An 18,513-nucleotide genomic window follows, 5' to 3' on the forward strand; every position below is an offset into this window, starting at 1 on the left:
CCCCACGCCTCCATATATGGTCACGCATATGTCAGTCTGACATCATCAAATCCTCTACACTCAAGACACGCTCCATATATGGCCAGTACACAGACTGGCAATCCATAATGTTGATCTGACCCCCCGGTGCCAAAGCGCCAGCCCTCACTCAGGGATGTGTGCAGTGCACGTCTTACACTGGTACTGTATTTAGAGTTCTAGTAATGGTGCTTAGGTGTGGACGGGCTGTCTCTAACCTGTTGCTTTAGACTAGAGAGAGTGGGTTCAGAGGTCAAGTCTGCTGTCGTTCCGAGTAGAGGGAGTAAAAAGGTCAGGTCAGGTGAGGTGAGGACGCCTGCCATGCCACCTCTTCACACATGCAGGGTCATATGGGAGCCCATTGTGTACTGTGTGTGTGTCTGCACAAATACAGATGTACTGTATGCTCAGGTTAACGTAATGTACTGTATTATTGCCGATGTATTATTGCTTCTAATGTTGTGACGAACCAGAACTAAATAAGATGTACTCTTGTGTCTCTCTCTGTGTGTGTGTGTGTGTGTGTGTGTGTGTGTGTGTGTGTGTGATTGTGTGTGTGTGTGTGTGTGTGTGTGTGTGTGTGTGTGTGTGTGTGTGTGTGTGTGTGCGCGCGTGCGTGCGTGCATACAGACTTTGTAAACTCAGTGAATGATAATACGGGTGATGTGTGCAGGGCAAAGTGACTGTACACCAGTACTGTACACTAGGCTGTACACCAAAATGACTCACTGACCCAGATTTAGGACTATATCTCAACTGCATAATTCAAAACACACACACACACACACACACACACACACACACACACACACACACACTCACACGCTGTAATTCGGGCGAAGCAGTATGTATTGTACATGTAGAAATATCCATTTCTACATGTACAATACACATGATGATTGCTCCATGCACCACTGAACCCCATTCAGCATCCCATTCATCTGCTGCACGACGGACCGGCTCCCATCATCATTAAGCCATTCTGGGCGGAAACCCCTTTTGGTGTTAGCATCGTGTCGTGCTTTAGCTATTGAAAAATAGCAGATCTACAAGCTCATAGCGTGCCACCGAGTGGCGCGCTACAAGCTTGTAGGTCTGCTAAAAAAAATTAAATCGAAGAGCGACTTGACATAGAAGACATTTTTTTTAATCTCATCTCAGGTCAGAATGGAAAACTGTCAGAATGTAGAAGACATTTTTTTTAATCTGATCTCAGGTCAGAATGGGTTAACTCCAAATGGAAATTCCCAGCCAAGCGATGGAGGCCCATTACGGCCGTGGCTGTTGGTACTTTGATGTCAATCGATGGTCTTAGTGAAGTCCAACCGTATGGCTCTGGCACTTAATCACACGACGCCCATAGAGTCCCTTTTCTGGGACGAACACTCGGTGAAAATAGCCAATTTAACCAAGCTCACAAACGTGTCGCGTTGTGTCGCGAGGTTGTAGATTGACTTTCTTCGCCCCCAGAGATTTGAAGGGCTCCATTTTCGTCACCGCTAAACCCCCTTATCCCTAAACGTCTTTTCCTTTTTTTTCTTTTTTTTTACTATTTTGTAAAATATTTTTGAATCGTTAAAATGGCCAGTCTATACAAGCTCACAACGTGTCAATGTAGATTGGCTAGTTGAACTATTCAAAAATGTTTTTCAAAATAGTAAAAAAAAAGGCAAAGAAGTTTAGGGATAAGGGGTTTAAAAGAATAAAAGTCAACGGGACCTAGTCTCTGCCACACTGACCTTCCTTGCACTCCAGGGCGACGCGCGACTCCAGGTTGTCCATCTGCATCTGCAGGCGCTTGAGCGTGAGGTCGTTCTCGCGCGACTTGCGCTTGTAGGCGATGAGCACGAGGATGACGATGATGAGGAGGAGGCCGCCGCCCGCGGCGATGCTGACGATGGCCGGCAGCGTGAGCAGGCTGTCGGACAGGATGTGGACGGCGCCCGGGGACACGTGGAGACCGCCCACCTGGACCTGAGAGACAGGAATATAGACACACACACACAGGCAAAAAACTGAATCACGGTGTGATTCTTCTCCATTGCTATAGGAAAGCATGATATACAAGCAAAGACTTCCGGGGTGCATACTTAGTTTAGACTAGTCATTGGTTAGACATGGGTTAAGGTTAGGTTTAGGTGTGCTGCTGCCCTGTGAGAGGTTAAGGTTTAGGGTGAGTGTTTGAGATAGGTTGAAGTTGTAGGACTAATGACTGGTCTGAACCAATGTTTAAACCAAATACTGTCTAAACTAAGTACTGCTGCACTGAAACTGCCACAGTGTCCACCTACTGTACACATGGCTGTTGAGCAGGTTGTGGGTCTGAGGCATGCACTCGATAAGTGAGCTGGCAACTAGAAATTAATTGCCGTGGATTTTCGCCGAACCCTGACAGTACAGTCACTCTGTTACGCTTTTTACCCCCCCCCCCTCCCAAATACACAAATACATATATGGATGGATAGCAAGAGAAGGATGTAGAGAGAGAGAGAGAGAGAATGCTCAGAATTCTATTGAAAGGATAGCCCCTTGAGATCTCATTTTAGAGGGGGTCCCGTACACAGGGAAAAACATTACACACAGTACAGTGCAGTTACACAAATAGACAGTGCACAACAATAGACAATACAGACATGTACAGGTACAGTTAGCTTGCTCATCCTCTCCCACCCACTCCCCCCCCCCCCCCCAACTCTCTCTGGACAAGCATAGTGAGAGTACAGTAAGTACAGTGACTTGAAACAGGGGTCAGAAGTAAACAGCAGTACGGGCAGTGATAGTGGCATGAACAGGTTGTTTTGAGGTGTGGATACAGAGAGAGAGAGAGAGAGAGAGAGAGACTGGAAATGCATAGACAGACAGACAGAACAGAAAGACAGAACAGAACAGACAGAACAGACAGAACAGACAGACAGAACAGACAGAACAGACCACTGACCATGACTTTGTACTGTCCAGTGAGGTTGGGTGGCTCACACAGCAGCTGGCTCTCAGACACGGTGACGGGGTGGCAGGGGGTCTCTCCTATCAACACTGTGTAGTTGAGCTTTCCCCCGGACGCTGGGGGGACCAGGTTTCTGCCCTGTGGGCACACACACACAGAGAGTAGGGGGGTATAAGCTCAGATATGTATAATATGTCACCCTAAAAAGGGACTTGAAATTGGAGCCCTGCGTCGTGGCACAGCTGTGTCCATATAGTATACGATCTCCCCCGCTGTGATCAAAGAGAATGATCCTCTGGATTAAAGCATTAGACTCAACCAGCATTAGACGTTTTTTGGAGCTCTGAGACGACTAGCATATTTTGAACAATCCTCAGGGGGCCCCAATATGTATTTAGTGCCGTGTGTAAGAAGGCATAACACATTCATTTCTGTTATATAAGTTGATATTTAACATGAACAATCCTACAGCCGGATTTATGAAATAGCAGCCATTATTTCATTCGATAAAATAAGGATACAAAGTATAAGCTAAAACTGGAAGAAAAAAAAATAATAATAACAAAAAAGGCCCTACATTAACCCCCTCATGGCTATTGACGTAATGAATAAAAAAAGCCATCATAACCGTTGACGTAAATTACGTAATTGCTTTATTCCCTATAATCGGGGGCTTTTAATGTATCAAAATGTAGCAACCTTTAGCTTGTTTGGCTAACGGACGATGTAATCTACCTAAAACTCCTCGCGTGCACGCTCTCGCACGAATAGAATGAGATATAGAGTGTGTATGTCACAGATTTTTCTATTGGCATTAAAATGACGAATTAAACATATGAATAGTGCAGGTATAGAAGGCACAATCCACTGTTAATTAGGGTGGCCAATGGCCATAAGAGGGTTAAAAAAAATAAAAAATGAAGGCCCCCTACCTTGAGAATTATAGGCGAGCCCGGTTTCTGTTCCAGGACGCCGTTGGCGTTCAGGGGCTCAAAGTACGGGTTGGGGTAGTACAGGAAGTTGGTGTTGTTGAAGATCAGCAGCGCCTGCACGTTGTTGAAGATGAAGCCAAACTCGTCGGCGTGCTTCACCGTGTCCAGCCCCGGGTGGTACTCGGCCATCAGGGACGGAGCCAAGCAACTCATACTGGTGGTGTTGAGCACTTTACACACCTGGGGAGAAGAAGGAGACAGAGAGAGAGAGAGACATCAATCAGATCAGAAGGACCAAATATTTTGTAGTGCGGTTCGGAAGCTTTACACCGCTCCAGGTGGTTCGGTCAAGAACAACAAAGCACTTGGGTTGAGGGTTTTACTGAAGAACGTAGAGTTGTACAGAAAGCATGTGTGTGTGGTTAACAAGGAGACGCACACGCTGCTGTGGTCTGTACAGAATGAGCAGAAAACTAGGCTTGACAAACTCTAAAAGTGTGCTGTGCTGATTGCAGGGTGGATACAGGTGCTCACTAATTGAGAATACAGCAGTGATAGGCTGAGGTCATTTTGCCCTCTGCCAGCCAACAGTTCTTAATTGAGGAGGTCAGCATGACCTCAGCTCAGTACGTGAGTATATTTGAGCTGGCCTTTTTCACAGAGAGAGAGACAGAGAAGAAAGGGAACATGTTAAGAGAGAGAAAATCCAGGTTTTAAGATGCTTTCGGGGATGCACTTTGTGCAACACACTCTGCCGACCTATAAGCACCCACCGAAATGAAACATGAAACGTGGAGCCAGTCGAGCGGGAGGGGCTTAGATAGAAGACGTTATACAGTTGCTTTGGATGGCGGTCATAATTATTCTATTTCCATCTGCTTCCAAAATAAAACCATCCCACAGTCACAGAGTTACACTCTCATGTCCCGGTTATTACAACCCCGGGGTGTGCTGTTTCTTAAACCATTTTAGGCGGGAACACCTTTTTGTGGTGTTAGCATTATGCTATGCTTTAGCTATTGAAAAATATCAGATCTACAAGCTCATAGCGCGCCACCGAGTGGCGCACTACGAGCTTGTAGGTCTGATATTTTTGAAAAAACGACTGACATAGAAACATAGCTTTTTCAGAAAACTGTCAGGATGTAGAAGACATTTATAGAATCTGATCTCAGGTCAGTCAGAATGGGTTAATGCGCATCGGCACCGGCATAAACCCCGCGCCGCCGAGCGTGCCGCGCTGCCAATAATGTGCACGTTAAAGCCCATCTTTCTCCTCACAGGAAGGGGGAAAAGGAGAACAATGGGTTTTACTGGGCTGCCATTAAAGCTGACTTTATCGAGGAGGAAACCCGCAGGTCCATAAAAATCAGGAGATAAACTGCTTTCTTTGACAAAAAGGCTATATAGGAGGAATTCCAACCTCAAAGCAAAACGTGGGAAACGGTGGAAGCTGTCACGCTGACGGATCGGAGTGGCAACGTGACCCCTGGTGTGACTAAGGGCCGATTCATACCAGCGCTGTTTCGGCGCTGTAGTGCCGAAATGATTTCGGCTCGTCAGAAATTTTCAGTAGCACCGAAGAGACGACTTTAGGACGGTACCCACCCCGCCCCCGAACCTCAAATGACGTCACATTGTAGGCTCTACAGAGCCGAACCGACTTTTATTCGGCTCTAAAATAGCAGTATGAATCGGCCCATGAGCTGTTTTGGAGCATAGATGCAGCTTGTACGTAGATGAGCCGTTTCAAAACGAATAGGAACAGTGTCTTTGTTATTGTTTCGGAGCACATAGAGTTCCATCCGTCCACGCTTTCAGAGAAGCAGTTCTCAGAGAAGCAGCTCTAAACAGGGAGGATTGATCACTGCCAGGGCAGGGTTGCAGTATCTCTATACCTCTTCTCTCCCTCCCAGCTCTCTCTCTCTCTCTCTCTGGGGATGTAACTTAATTAGAGGTAAACAGCAAAGCAGGCGAACGGTGGCGAGCAGCACTCCTACAGTACCAGTTAGTGAGTAGAGCTGCTCTCCCACAGCCCAGCAGACTCATTCAGCTCTCACTGAGAGCCCTCTAAACACCCGGGATGAACCCGTTACGTTCTTTTTCCCCCTCCCCGCCTATAATTTTGAACCAACTCATTGGTTCAGATCCCTACACGAACTGGAAACCAAAACATACTTATTCTTTGCACTGAAGGAGGAACCAAAGTCGGCGTGTCACACTATTCAAGTTGGAAGTGGTATAGATGTGATAGAAACCATCATAAAAGTGTGTGTGTGTGTGTGTGTGTGTGTGTGTGTGTGTGTGTGTGTGTGTGTGTGTGTGTGTGTGTGTGTGTGTGTGTGCGCGCGAGCGTGCGTGCGTGCGTACGTACGTGAGTGTGTGCGCGTGGGTGCAGTACTTAGTTTAGACAGTTTTTGGTTTAGACTAGTCATTGGTTAGACCAGTCATTAGTCTAAACCTAACCTTAACCCATGTCTAACCGATGACTAGTCTAAACTAAGTATGCACCCCGCGTGCGCGCGTGCGTGCGCATTTAAGAAATCCGTTTGCGACGCAAGATGTCACTGTAACTTCGGGTTACTTCAGTAACCTCAGTTGTATAAGTGACTCGAAGAAGAGAGTCATATGGGTCCGAGACACTTGGTGGCGCTGGAGCACAGAACAAAACATAAACTCACGAGCTAATTTATTGGTTCGTGGAGCTGTCACTCAAGGCGGCGCCTCCGGTCCTGACCCGCAGGTATAAAACCGGTGGGCGTGAACGCCGAGTCATTCCTATCAACCATTTTTCTGCCGCCTGCCAAAGCAGACGGGCAGTTCAATGACTCTCTTCTTCGAGTCACTTATACAACTGAGGTTACTGAAGTAACCCGAAGTTGTCTAAAGTGCCTCTCTCGAAGAGAGTCATATGGGTCATCATAAAACTCCCGTATGATCACCCCGGCTGACAGGACCGCTCCACGGTCCCCCTTTTTCCAGAGAGACGTCACGTGAATGTGCGTCCCTCCCGCAAGGGAGACTGAGAAGGTTTTTAAAGGCCAGGGGCCAGAAGGGACCTCTTGACCAAAACAAAAAACAGTCAGACTTCCTGACTCAAATGGGCGGCAACCCCCAGGACTGCATGTCCCAGGGTTGCAGGGGCCACATCCAGGTTATAAACGTGGCGAAGGTCGACGGAGACGACCAACTCGCCGCAGCGCAGACATCCTGAATCGGGACTCCCCTGGCCAAGGCCCAGGATGCAGACAAACCTCTTGTAGAGTGTGCACGTAGACCCTCTGGGGGTTCAGAACCACACGAGGTATAGGCTAACCTTATAGCCTCCATAATCCACTGCGAGAGTCTTACTTTCGAAATGGGTTTACCCTTCCACTGGGAATCCCAGGCTACAAAGAGCTGCTCACCCAGCCTGAAGGGGGCAGTCCTTGACCTGTAGACTTTCAGGGCCCTCATAAGACAGAGACAATGTAGTCTCCTATCCTCCACCGAAGAGAAGGGAGGAGGATGGAAGGCCGTGAGATCCACAGGCGAGCAGCCCGAGGGAAAGGTCTTAGGTAGAAATGAAAGGTTCGGCCTGAGCGTGACCCTGGTGTCATTACCACTGAATCTCAAGCAGCCGCTGCTCATTGAGAGAACGTGCATGTCACCAGCCCGCTTTGCTGTCGTCAGGGCGACAAGCAAAACGGTTTTCAGAGAGAGGAACTTCAGGTCCACCGTTTCCAGTGGCTCGAAGGAGTCTCTCATCAAGGAGTCCAAGACTATCGTCAGGTCCCACGAGGGGACCAGAGATCTGGCGACCGCTCTGAGGCGCGCAACTCCTTCCATGAACTGACGGATCAGCAGGTGTTCACTGAATGGTCTGTTGTTCATACCAACCTGATAGGCCGCTACGGCCGCCAGGTTGATCTTGACTGAGGAGAGACCAAGACCCCTGTCCAAGAACTCCTGTAGGAAAATCAGAATGTGTCTCACAGACGTCTGAAAAGGGAAGACCTCTTCCTGTCTGTCCGAGCACCAACGCTCAAACACAAGCCAGGCAGTGTTATAACGTCGTCTGGTGGAGGCAGCCCTGGCACCAAGGATCGTCTCTACGACATTCGGAGGCAGGCCAATCGCTTCTAGCGACGCCCCTTCACGGGCCAAACCCAGAGATCTAGGTCCTGAGGACGTGGGTGAAAGATCTCTCCTCCGGCCTGGGTCAGCAGGTCCCTCCACAGAGGAAGCTGCCATGGTTCTTTGAACAGGAGAGGGACTATGTCCTGTCTCCAAGATCCCCAGGCTGGAGCTACTAGTAGCAGCTCTGATCCCTGATCCCGCACCCTGGCTAGGACATGCGGAATCAGTTCCAACGGGGGAACGCATAAAACAGAGAACACAGGCGAGAGGACCGAAGTCCCCCCTGCCTGTTGATGTAACAAACCGTCGTGGTGTTTTCGGAAACGAACCAGGACGTGGTGACCTCTGAGGAATTGTTCGAATTCTCGGAGTGCCAGGAACACTGCCAGTAGTTCCAAGTAGCCGATGTGGGAGGAGCGTAATGCGGCATCCCACACGGCCCTGGCCATCCTCCCGTCGTGGGTGGCGCCCCAACCGGAGAGGCTGGCGTCGGCGGTGACCAACCTCCTGACTGTGGGGAGACCCCTCGGGACCCCCTCCGTCAGAACACCTCTGTTCGACCACCATTACAGAGCTAGAGTGCAGTTCGAGGACACTGTCACTCTGGTCGAAAGTGCGTGTAGATCGCTGACCCTCTTAGCGGACGTCAGGGCGACCAGGAGGGCTGGCTTTAGTGTAAGACATTTCAGGTCAGCCGTCTGCAGTGGCTCGAAGGGCTCATTGTTTAGAGCCCTGAGGACTAGAGACAGAGCCCAAGAGGGGACCAGGGGTCTGTCGACCCTGTGTACCCTGCGTACGCCCTTCACAAACCGTTTTGCCAGCGGATGTCTCCATACTGTCTGGTCGTTAACGCCCATTTGGCAGGCCGAGATGGCTGCTAAGTGGGTTCTCACTGAGGAGAGGCCTAGACCTCTGTCTAGGAACTCCTGCAGGAATGTCAGGGCGTAAACTACTGAAGCTTGGAATGGGATAACCTGGTTAGGTCGTTCTGAGCACCACTGCTCGAACACACCCCAGGCTGTGTCGTAGCGGGTCATTGTCGACTGGGCTCTGGCCTTCTGAATCGTTGCGACAACATTCGGAGGGAAACCGGCCTCAGTCAGCATTAGCCTCTCACGGGCCAGACCCATAGGTCTAGGTCCTTGGGGCAAGGGTGGAAGAGGGATTTCAGCCAACGCTGAAAAGGCCTCATATGGAGTCTGTCCAGACCTACCAGAGAGATGGCCGAGGCCATGAGTCCGGCCATCCGTAGACACGTACCCAGTGGAAGTGTGCGGCCTGTCTTGCACATGGTCACGCACTTCAGGAGGTCGTTGACCCTGTCCCGACTCAGCGGAGCCCTGTAGGAGACAGAGTCCAGAGTGATGCCCATGAAATCCGTGGATTGGGTAGGCATGCTCTTGGCTAGGTTTATCCTGAAACCCAGTGAGGTCGCATGGGACACGACCCGAGTCGTGTTCCTCGCGGCCTCCTCTGCTGAATCCGAACATAGGAGACAGCCGTCTATGTAACTGGACACCCATAGACCCAGAAGTCTCAGGGGTGCCAGAGCGGCCTCCGTACAGCGGACGGAACACTCTGGGACTGAGGGACATCCCGAATGGAAGGACCGTGTACTCATAAGCCTTTTCTTGGAACCCAAACCGCAGGAACTTCCTGTGAGGTGGGTAAATAGGGATGTGGAAATAGGCGTCTTTTAGATCTATGGATGTGAGCCAGTCGCCTGGGCGTATGGAGCGCACCAGAGACTCGGCCGTCAGCATCTTGAACTGAAAAGACTTGAGGTGCCTGTTGAGTATCCGCAGGTCCAGGATGGGACGTAGACCCCCCCCCCCTTTTTCTTGACCAGAAAGTAGCGGGAGTAGAGCCCGCTGCGACGCTGGGCCAAGGGTACCTCTCTGACGGCATCCTCCTCCAGCAAGGAAGCTATCTCCTGTTGGAGAATCAGACCCTCCGGACCCCCGGCGTTGGTGAAGATGACCTCTGAAAACGCTGGGGGTGTTCTGCGAACTGGAGTCTGTAGCCCTTCGCTATGGTGTTGAGGATCCACGGGGATGCTCCGCACCACTCCCACTGTGCCAGGTGCTTGGCTAGTGGGTTCTCTCCGGCTATGGGAGGCACGCCCCGCCTGGGGGTAGTGTTCCCTAGCATGTCGGAGAAAATTGGGCATGACCCGTCTCCCCAGTGGCGTTTTGGTACGCCACTGACCTTATGCCCTGCCCCACTGCGTCGGGGGGGGGCCCATGGGGCCCCCGTGGCAGTGGGTTCATGTCCCCCCCTCCGTGGATATTGTTTTGTTGTCTTTTTGTATTGTGGCATAGCCTGTACTACAGACAAAAAATGCTGTACTTGTGCAAACAATATCGAGGGACCTGGCTACAGGGACGCCCAGGACGCCCACCTGTGCCATGGTCCAGAAGCGCATTGCGGGCGGACTGGACGTGCAGTCCGAGACTGCTACGTCCGGTGCTGGGCCCGGCGCATGGGGGGAGGGTAGGGAGTGTGTTACTTCGGCTGCTGGTCAGGGCCTCGCCGCCTGGACGCTGCACCTCCACGTTGAGGGTGATCCTCTCGAGTGCGCCTCTGAAGAGGCCTCCGGGGATGATAGCACCCTCGGAAAACTCTCTCTGGGCAACGGGATCCAGACCAGGTGAGGCTTCCAGCCACCTAGCATGCTCTGAGGTGATGGAAGCGGTGGCCATAAGGCCGGTCAGGTCGGTGAGTCAGTACGTGAAGGTCACAATTTTCTCATGTAGGAGACGAACTCTAGCCAACTGTTCAGGAGTAGGGCCGTGGCCCCTCTCCTGAAGAAGGGAGCTCTGAAGCATTGAGAGCGTCGCAGGGTAGCCGGGAGAGTCATGGGCTCCTTCCAGCTAGCCGTGTAATGTGCTCTGAAAAACCTGGGACAGGGGAAGCGGTGGTCCCCCGACAGTGATTTTTGTCGTGTACATACTGTGCAGCTTGGCCACAGACCCACCCATGGTGGGGATCTGTGTCAAGAGCTTTTGCCTTTCTTTGGGGAGCGGTCCCGGTGTGCAGTCTGGGGCTGCTACACCCTGGACGGGGCCCAAGGCATGGGAAAGCGTCTGAGCACGCTCCTCCTGGAGACGGAGTTGCAGGGTCCGATCGGCCCCTCCAAAGACGCTGTGCCGGTCGTAATCCTGGCAGCCGTCACGTTGGCTGTTGGACAGCAACGTGAGGCATTCAGTGACCGTATGAGAGCAGCGTGAGACAATAGCCGAAGTAGCTCCGATGCTATGGCTATGTCATAGACGAGTTGGTGTGGCACCTTGAAAACAGCCTAACTGGAATGCTAAACATTCTAGGGTGGCGTCGGCCATCCAATGAGGTTGCTACTCCCGACCTCGAAAAGGTTAGCTAAACAGCTAAACAAACCTAGCTTCACAATGTACATACCTGTAATGTTGAGGGAAGCAGTCGGTTGTTGAGGGTCGTCACGTCGAGTGAGACTCGTGCCTTCGGCCGCTGCGTGAAGTAGTAGCAGTGTCGGTGGAGGCCTCCCGCTGGAGGGAGAGCAGCACCCAGAGCAAGCCGGCGAGGCCTGGCTGATGTCTTGGGTCTGGCTCCAAGGCCTGTTTACCAGTGAGGTGAAGAGCATGTGGAGCTTGTTGTTGGCGGTCCGAGCCGCCTTCCCGGCAGGGGAGGAGCCCAGGAAGGACTCGTCACGGTGTCTCTGAGACGCGTCGAGGTTGAGGGGTCTGAAGAGAGAGGACGAGGTGGTGGGCTGACTAGATCCCGCTGGAGGGAGAGCAGCACCCAGAGCAAGCCGGCGAGGCCTGGCTGATGTCTTGGGTCTGGCTCCACAGGTCTGTTTACCAGTGCGGTGAAGAGCGTGTGGAGCTTGTTGTTGGCGGCCTTTATCACCCCCGCAGGCCATCTTGGGTGTTGGTGTAGCTTGAAGAAGGAACCAGCAGTCCAAGACATTGTAGAAGCACTTCACTTTTAAGTTATAATATAATATCATTATATAATAATAATATATACTATAACAAAATTGTTGTGAGGAAAAGCTGTCTGTAACTCACAAAACAGGATAAAAAGAAAAGTGGTGGTGGAGTAGAAGAGTAGGACTCGTGGTGCACCACTGGGAATTGGGGAGGGCTGTCGCCACCCCCGCAGGCCATCTTGGGTATTGGTTGTAGTCTGAGGAAGAATCAGTAGCCCAAGTGGAAACTTCTTTAGTCAAGAGGTTGTTACAAACCCTGTTGAAACAGAGCCTTGGAAGGGGTCCATCATCGTGGCCATCTGTAGCCATGGTGGAGGAAAAAAAAATTATTATTTATTTAGCACCACTACTAAATAAAAATATTTTTCTCACTTAACTCCCCTACTATAGAGGGTAACGTGAAGCGGAACACACACAGTGGTTAGCCTTCAGTCGACGGCTGAAGGCTACCCCACGTGTTGTTGCTGGCCCACCGTGTAATGGAGGGAGCCAGGGAGACCCTTTTCTTGTCCCCAATGCGGGGAAGGGTTGAGAGAGAGTGGGGAAGGGTTGAGAATGCGGCCCGTCTAGCCTGCGGTAGATGTAGACGCTTACAGCGCCTGATATTCCCAGGCGGTCTCCCATCCAAGTACTAACCAGGCCGGACCCTGCTTAGCTTCCGAGATCGGGCGTGTTCAGGGTGGTATGGCCGTAACGTACCGGTATGCCCGCCGTCACCGAGAGGTGTAGAAGCGAGGCTGCGGGCTGCGGCTAGGACTCAGATTAGTCAGCGACTAACGAGAGGCTAGCCGTGGAGAAAAGAGGCGGCAGCAACGCTGAAGCTAAACCACAGACAGGCTAACGGAGCTAGCTGACAGCTAACAACGCTAGCTAGAGGGTAATGAGAGGGAAGACAGAACAACAAGCCGCCGGGCAGGCACTTGTGTTATGAGTCTTATTTGACTTATCTGCTTAGTAGCTCGTAGAGAGAAAAACACCTTCTTGTGGCTGCGAATCCCCGCGGTACAAGTCGGTTTTAGACTCGTCCGTCTTTCGGGAAAATACAACTTCAACAGCCGGTGTGAACTTTGGTGTACTCGTTGTGCTGTGTGCATCCAAGCGCAGAAAAATGTAGGAATGACTCGGCGTTCACGCCCACCGGTTTTATACCTGCGGGTCAGGACCGGAGGCGCCGCCTTGAGTGACAGCTCCACGAACCAATAAATTAGCTCGTGAGTTTATGTTTTGTTCTGTGCTCCAGCGCCACCAAGTGTCTCGGACCCATATGACTCTCTTCGAGAGAGGCACTTTAGACAACCTAAAATTTCCATCCTCCTTCTCGTAGGCAAGACAGAGCAGCTGAATTCTTTGTTTTGATTAGGTGGTGAATGGTGCTGGTTTGATCCACGGATTGAAGGCTGTTTCAACCAATCAGATTGATTCCTCGAAACGACCTGTTGTATAATAAACCTTTATTGATCCCCATGGGGAAATGCAGGTGTTGCCGCATCAACCTGCAGTAAGCGTGACACAAGTACTAGTATGTATGTGCCGACTTCTTTAGCATCAACTTCATTTTTAATAAGCTCTCTTCCACCGATCAGCAGATGGGAATATAATATTATGGCTGATTGCGTTTGAGAGAGAGAGAAAACCTCCCATAAGTTCTGCTACGGCCCGTTATGCCGCTGTTGGAACGGTGACATGGTAATACCAGACAGTCCCAGATGCTGTGGCAGCATCCTCTCCTCCCTTGCCTGTCATGTTTGGAATGGCCAAGACATTTGCAAATCAACTACAGCTCTGACTACCATCTGCTACGTGCGTGCGCGCGCAATAGTGTGTGCTTCTCCCGTTTTACCACGGTTCTCAATCAACACTGTTTTTTCGTCTCTCTGTGTCCCTCTCTCTCCGTGTGAAAAAGGCCAGCTCAAATAAAGTACTGAGATGAGGTCATGCTGTTGACCTCCTCAATTAAGAACTGTTGGCTGGCAGAGGGCAAATTGACCTTAGCCTATCCCTGCTGTATTCTCAATTAGTGAACACTTGTATCCACCCTGCAATCAGCACAGCACACTTTAGAGTTTGTCAAGCCTAGTTTTCTGCTCATTCTGTACAGACCACAGCAGCGTGTGCGTCTCCTTGTTGTGAGTACTGATTTCTTTATGTGCTGTTGTAAAAGTGTTTGGAAATGTGTGCATGTTTTAGGCAGGTGATGTTTGTACATTTAGCCAGTTGTATTTTGTTGATGGAAATTATTGTAATTTTATGTTTATGTCTTTTGTGTGTTTGCAGAACCACACACACACATGCTTTCTGTACAACTCTACGTTCTTCAGTAAAACCCTCAACCCAAGTGCTTTGTTGTTCTTGACCGAACCACCTGGATCAGTGTAAAGCTTCCAAACCGCACTACAAAATACTCCGTCTCTCTCTCTTTCTCTTCCTTAAATAAATTCCTTCTTTTGCTGAGTCGTGTCAAACAATAAAGCAGCTCGTGTTAGGATGTTGGTGGTGGTGGTGTGTGTGTGTGTGTGTGTGTGTGTGTGTGTGTGTGTGTGTGTGTGTGTGTGTGGCGGTGTCGTGTGAGGTGAGTGTAAATCAGGAGCCCTGCAGGGTGGGTATGAATACGTAGTTGGGCTCCACTGAAATAACGATCCAAAAGTATTTTTCCCCAAGCTAATAACTAAACTGAGCGACACACAGTGATGCGCAATAACGATGAACAGAAATAATTATGTGTATTCCTACAAAAGCCACCCCCCCCCCTATCTCAGGCTTCGATCGATTATAAAAAAATAAATACAAAATGTGCAACAGCCAACACGGCACAGCCGTTCCTTTAGGGCAGGCTATGTGGAGAAAGGAGCCGTAGTGCTCGGCAATGATAAGTGACTTAAGGTCAAAAATAATTGGAATCATGCCCGATCCTGTCTTCTCTATCTAGAGTTGGATGGGCTTATGGTATTGTAAAGGCACACACACGGCCCCGCCCCCAAAACCCTCCTAGCTGAATTCATTATGAGGAAAGAGAGAGAGAGAGAGAGAGAGAGAGACTCCTCTGAACAGTCCAGTCTGAACCAGGGGTGCCCAGACTTTTTTGACTTAAGAGCTACTTTAAAAAATGACCAGCTCAACAAGATCTACCCACAAAGAAGTATGGTCTCATTGCTGAAAATAGTAAAAAAAAAGAAAAATGTACCTGAGGGGTGGTGAAATGGAAATAGTTTTTGTAGGTCTAACTTTGTAATGCTACTGATGTTTGTGCTCAACACTCTTGAAAACAAATATTCCATTGTGGCTTAATAGGTATTTTTGTCAATCAATCAAGTCACCTTAATTCAATTCAAGTGTCAGATGCCAAATTATATATATTTTTTAATTTAAATTATATATGTTTTAGGGGTATATGTCATGTGATCTACCTGCACAGCCTTTGCGATCTACCTTTTGGGCACCCCTGGTGCCTGGTCTGAACAGTCCAAATGCAGTTTTGGCAGCAACCAGTGGACAGAAGAGACAGGTATATCTGTCTGAACAGGGTCATTAAGTTGCTGTTATGTTTATGTTTGTTTAATTTATTTTCATTGTTATACTGTATTGCTTGTTGTTCATTATTGTTGGGATGTTTGTTGTCTCTATGTGCGCGGAGAGTTGTTGTCTCTGTGTGCTCAATGTTGATGTTAATGTTGTTTTGTTGTATGTATGCTTTGGCAATGTAGAACATATTTATCATGCCAATAAAGCCTTTTGAAAGACAGACAGACAGACAGGACGAGGGGATGAGACAATTAAAGGCTTTGCGTAGGACAGCTATATGAAGGGTCACAGAGTCAAAGATCTTGTACACTCCTATACACTGTATCTTGTGTTTCCTGCTTGCATGCTGTTCCAACCTATACTGCCAGCCCTGGGGTTTGATATGTCCTTATAAGTTATAAGAAGGACCAGTGCTGGTCCTTCCATATTGAGCTCAAAGACACATTGGAGCGTTCCCCACTGCAGTGTCTGAAATGTGTCCCATCATGCCTTTCAGCATATCTCCTCTAATACTGAACAAGGTGGAACGAAAGGGAAATAATCTCACACACATAATGTGAAACTTCCTCAACTGAGAGCTGCTTCATCTATTGCTCATAATAACACATGATAACGTAATGGGTGCAACACAGACCGCTGGAAATGGATATTATGCCATTTTGACCTGAGATAAGATTCTAAAAATGTCTTCTACATCCTGACAGTTTTCTGAAAAAAGCTATGTTTCCGTGTCAGTGGTTCTTTGATTTTTCAAAAATAGACCTACAAGCTTGTAGATCTGCTATTTTTCAATAGCTAAAGCATAACAGAATGCTAACAGCAAAATGGGTTCCCGCCCAGAATGGGTTATGCAACAGATAAGAGAAAATATAAACCTGGAGGGACCGGATACTCAAGAGGAGGTAAAATGGAAGCCGCGTGGGGGGTTTATTTTTTACTCTCTCAGAGAGTGAAATGAACACTCTATATTTTACTGTATGATGTTTCAGAAGCCACCCCTGATGCCGATAATGAGACGCGTGACAACAACATATAGACAGAATATACAGTGTCATCATCATGTACATTGGAATCCGTGCTGTATGTCATCACCGTCGAGTGAACATCAAAGTTAAATCAAAGCTCTCCGGAGGATGACGGGATATGCCTCTGTAGAACGGGGCTGATTGCACAAAAGGATCGCACCCCCCACCCCGCGTTCAAATATCTGTCCTTCTCATTATCCCCCCTTACCTTACATCCCCCCCCCCCCCCCCCCCCCCTCCCCTGACGTCTTAATGACGGAGTAAATGTGGCAGACAAAATCCATGCCAAGACTGATGGGGTTTTTTGGGAGGGGTTGTTCCGGTCTGCCAAAACGGGAAAGAAAAGAAAAGAAAGAAATTTCAACTTTAATCCATTCTGGGCGGGAACGCCTTTTTGGTGTTTTAACTATAAGCATTATGTTATACTTTAGCTATTGAAACAATAGCAGATCTACAAGCTCGTATAGCGCGCCACCGAGTGGCGCGCTATACGAGCTTGTAGGTCTGCTATTTTTTTTTAATCGTGAAAATGTGCCTGAAATCTTTGAATATATATTCTTCCAGAGTTTCAGTTTTTAACTCAAATCTTTTCTTCTGGGGTGTCCCTGGAACAACATATTTTCAGATGGGAGTCGGTGGCCAATTACATATATTTTTTTGGGGTCCTTGACCTATTAATATTGAGCACAACTGATACAGAAACGGGAGGTATTTCAGAAAACTGTCAGGATTTAGAAGATGTTTTTTTAATTTCGACGTCAGGCCTAAATGGGTTAATCAGAATGATGATTAATGTTTCCATTGTGAAGCCGTTGACAGGTACAGAGCATGTCGTGAGGAAAATTGTCTCCCACACTACCCCCCCCCCCCCCTCCCCTCGGGTCCCTTTGTGTCGTCTCTTCGCAGGTGACGCAAGAGAGGAGGAAGAAGGAGAAAGGCAATTTAGACAGAGGCAGGTGACGCTTTGAAGGTCTGCTTTTGACAGGCAGCCGGCCCTGATTGCTTATGGGCTGCACCTTGGACGTTTGCGTTCTCCCCCAGCGACAAAGGAGGAGTGATGGGTAATTTTTGTAACCTTAGTATTTAATAAAAAAAGAAATCATTCTTGCTTGTTGCCGAGGGAGGGGGGGGGGGTGCTTGGGGGATTCAAAGATAGCTGCTTTGTTTACTCAAAGATAGCTGCTTCTTTTGCCTGCCAGTGAGTGAGCGGTCACAGAGTACAGAGATGAATAACTGTTCAATGCATCGGAGACTGACAATGTGGACGTTACGGCACCTACACACATATACTAGACCGTACTGTAGACTGACAATGTGGACGTTACGGCACCTACCCTACACGTACTGTAGACTGTACTGTAGACCGTACTGTAGACTGACAATGTGGACGTCGTGGCACCTACGGTATACCCACACGTACTGCTCAAAAGTAGTGCAAATATCTCTGCTATAGAATGTAGGTGTATAGCTGCTACATACTGTAATAGTTAACAATAAAAATAAGTTACAAACAACAGAGCAGGTAATTAAATAGGCTAGATATTTGTCTTTAGTCTTTCGTTTGCTGAACTTAACCTGAAGCAGAAATACATTAAAACTACGTATATAGTGTAAAAATAAATTACTTATCATGAGTCATATCGTTATCGAGGTATTCAACAATGTTATCAAATAATGCATGCGTGCTTTTGTAATATCATGCAGCCTTAATAGAAATAAACGTAGTTTTTTTATCGACTGACTCAGCATTTCTTTAAGGATAGTGGTAAGTCATTCCAGAGACAGATCCTGGGGGCTCCATTTTCGTCACCGCTAAACCCCTTATCCCTAAACTTCTTTGCCTTTTTTTTTTTACTATTTTGAAAAACATTTTCGAATAGTTCAACTAGCCAATCTACATTGACACGTGGTGAGCTTGTAGACTGGTCATTTTAACTATTCAAAAATGTTTAGCAAAATAGTAAAAACAGGCAAAGAAATGTAGGGATA

The 18,513-nt window shown here is 48.6% G+C and overlaps 1 protein-coding gene across 1 annotated transcript in view; it reads right to left on the reverse strand.

The window, feature by feature from the left end:
- Window positions 1-18,513, reverse strand: part of plxna2 (plexin A2) — a 279,981-nt gene that overhangs the window by 50,576 nt on the left and 210,892 nt on the right. Inside the window, 3 exon segments of the mRNA XM_080764816.1 lie at window positions 1,758-1,992; window positions 2,957-3,100; window positions 3,895-4,134. Coding sequence (XP_080620942.1) covers window positions 1,758-1,992; window positions 2,957-3,100; window positions 3,895-4,134 — 619 coding nt within the window.

This window comes from Protomyctophum bolini, assembly GCF_963924005.1.
Source record: "Protomyctophum bolini genome assembly, chromosome: 5".
NCBI classification, from domain to species: domain Eukaryota; kingdom Metazoa; phylum Chordata; class Actinopteri; order Myctophiformes; family Myctophidae; genus Protomyctophum; species Protomyctophum bolini.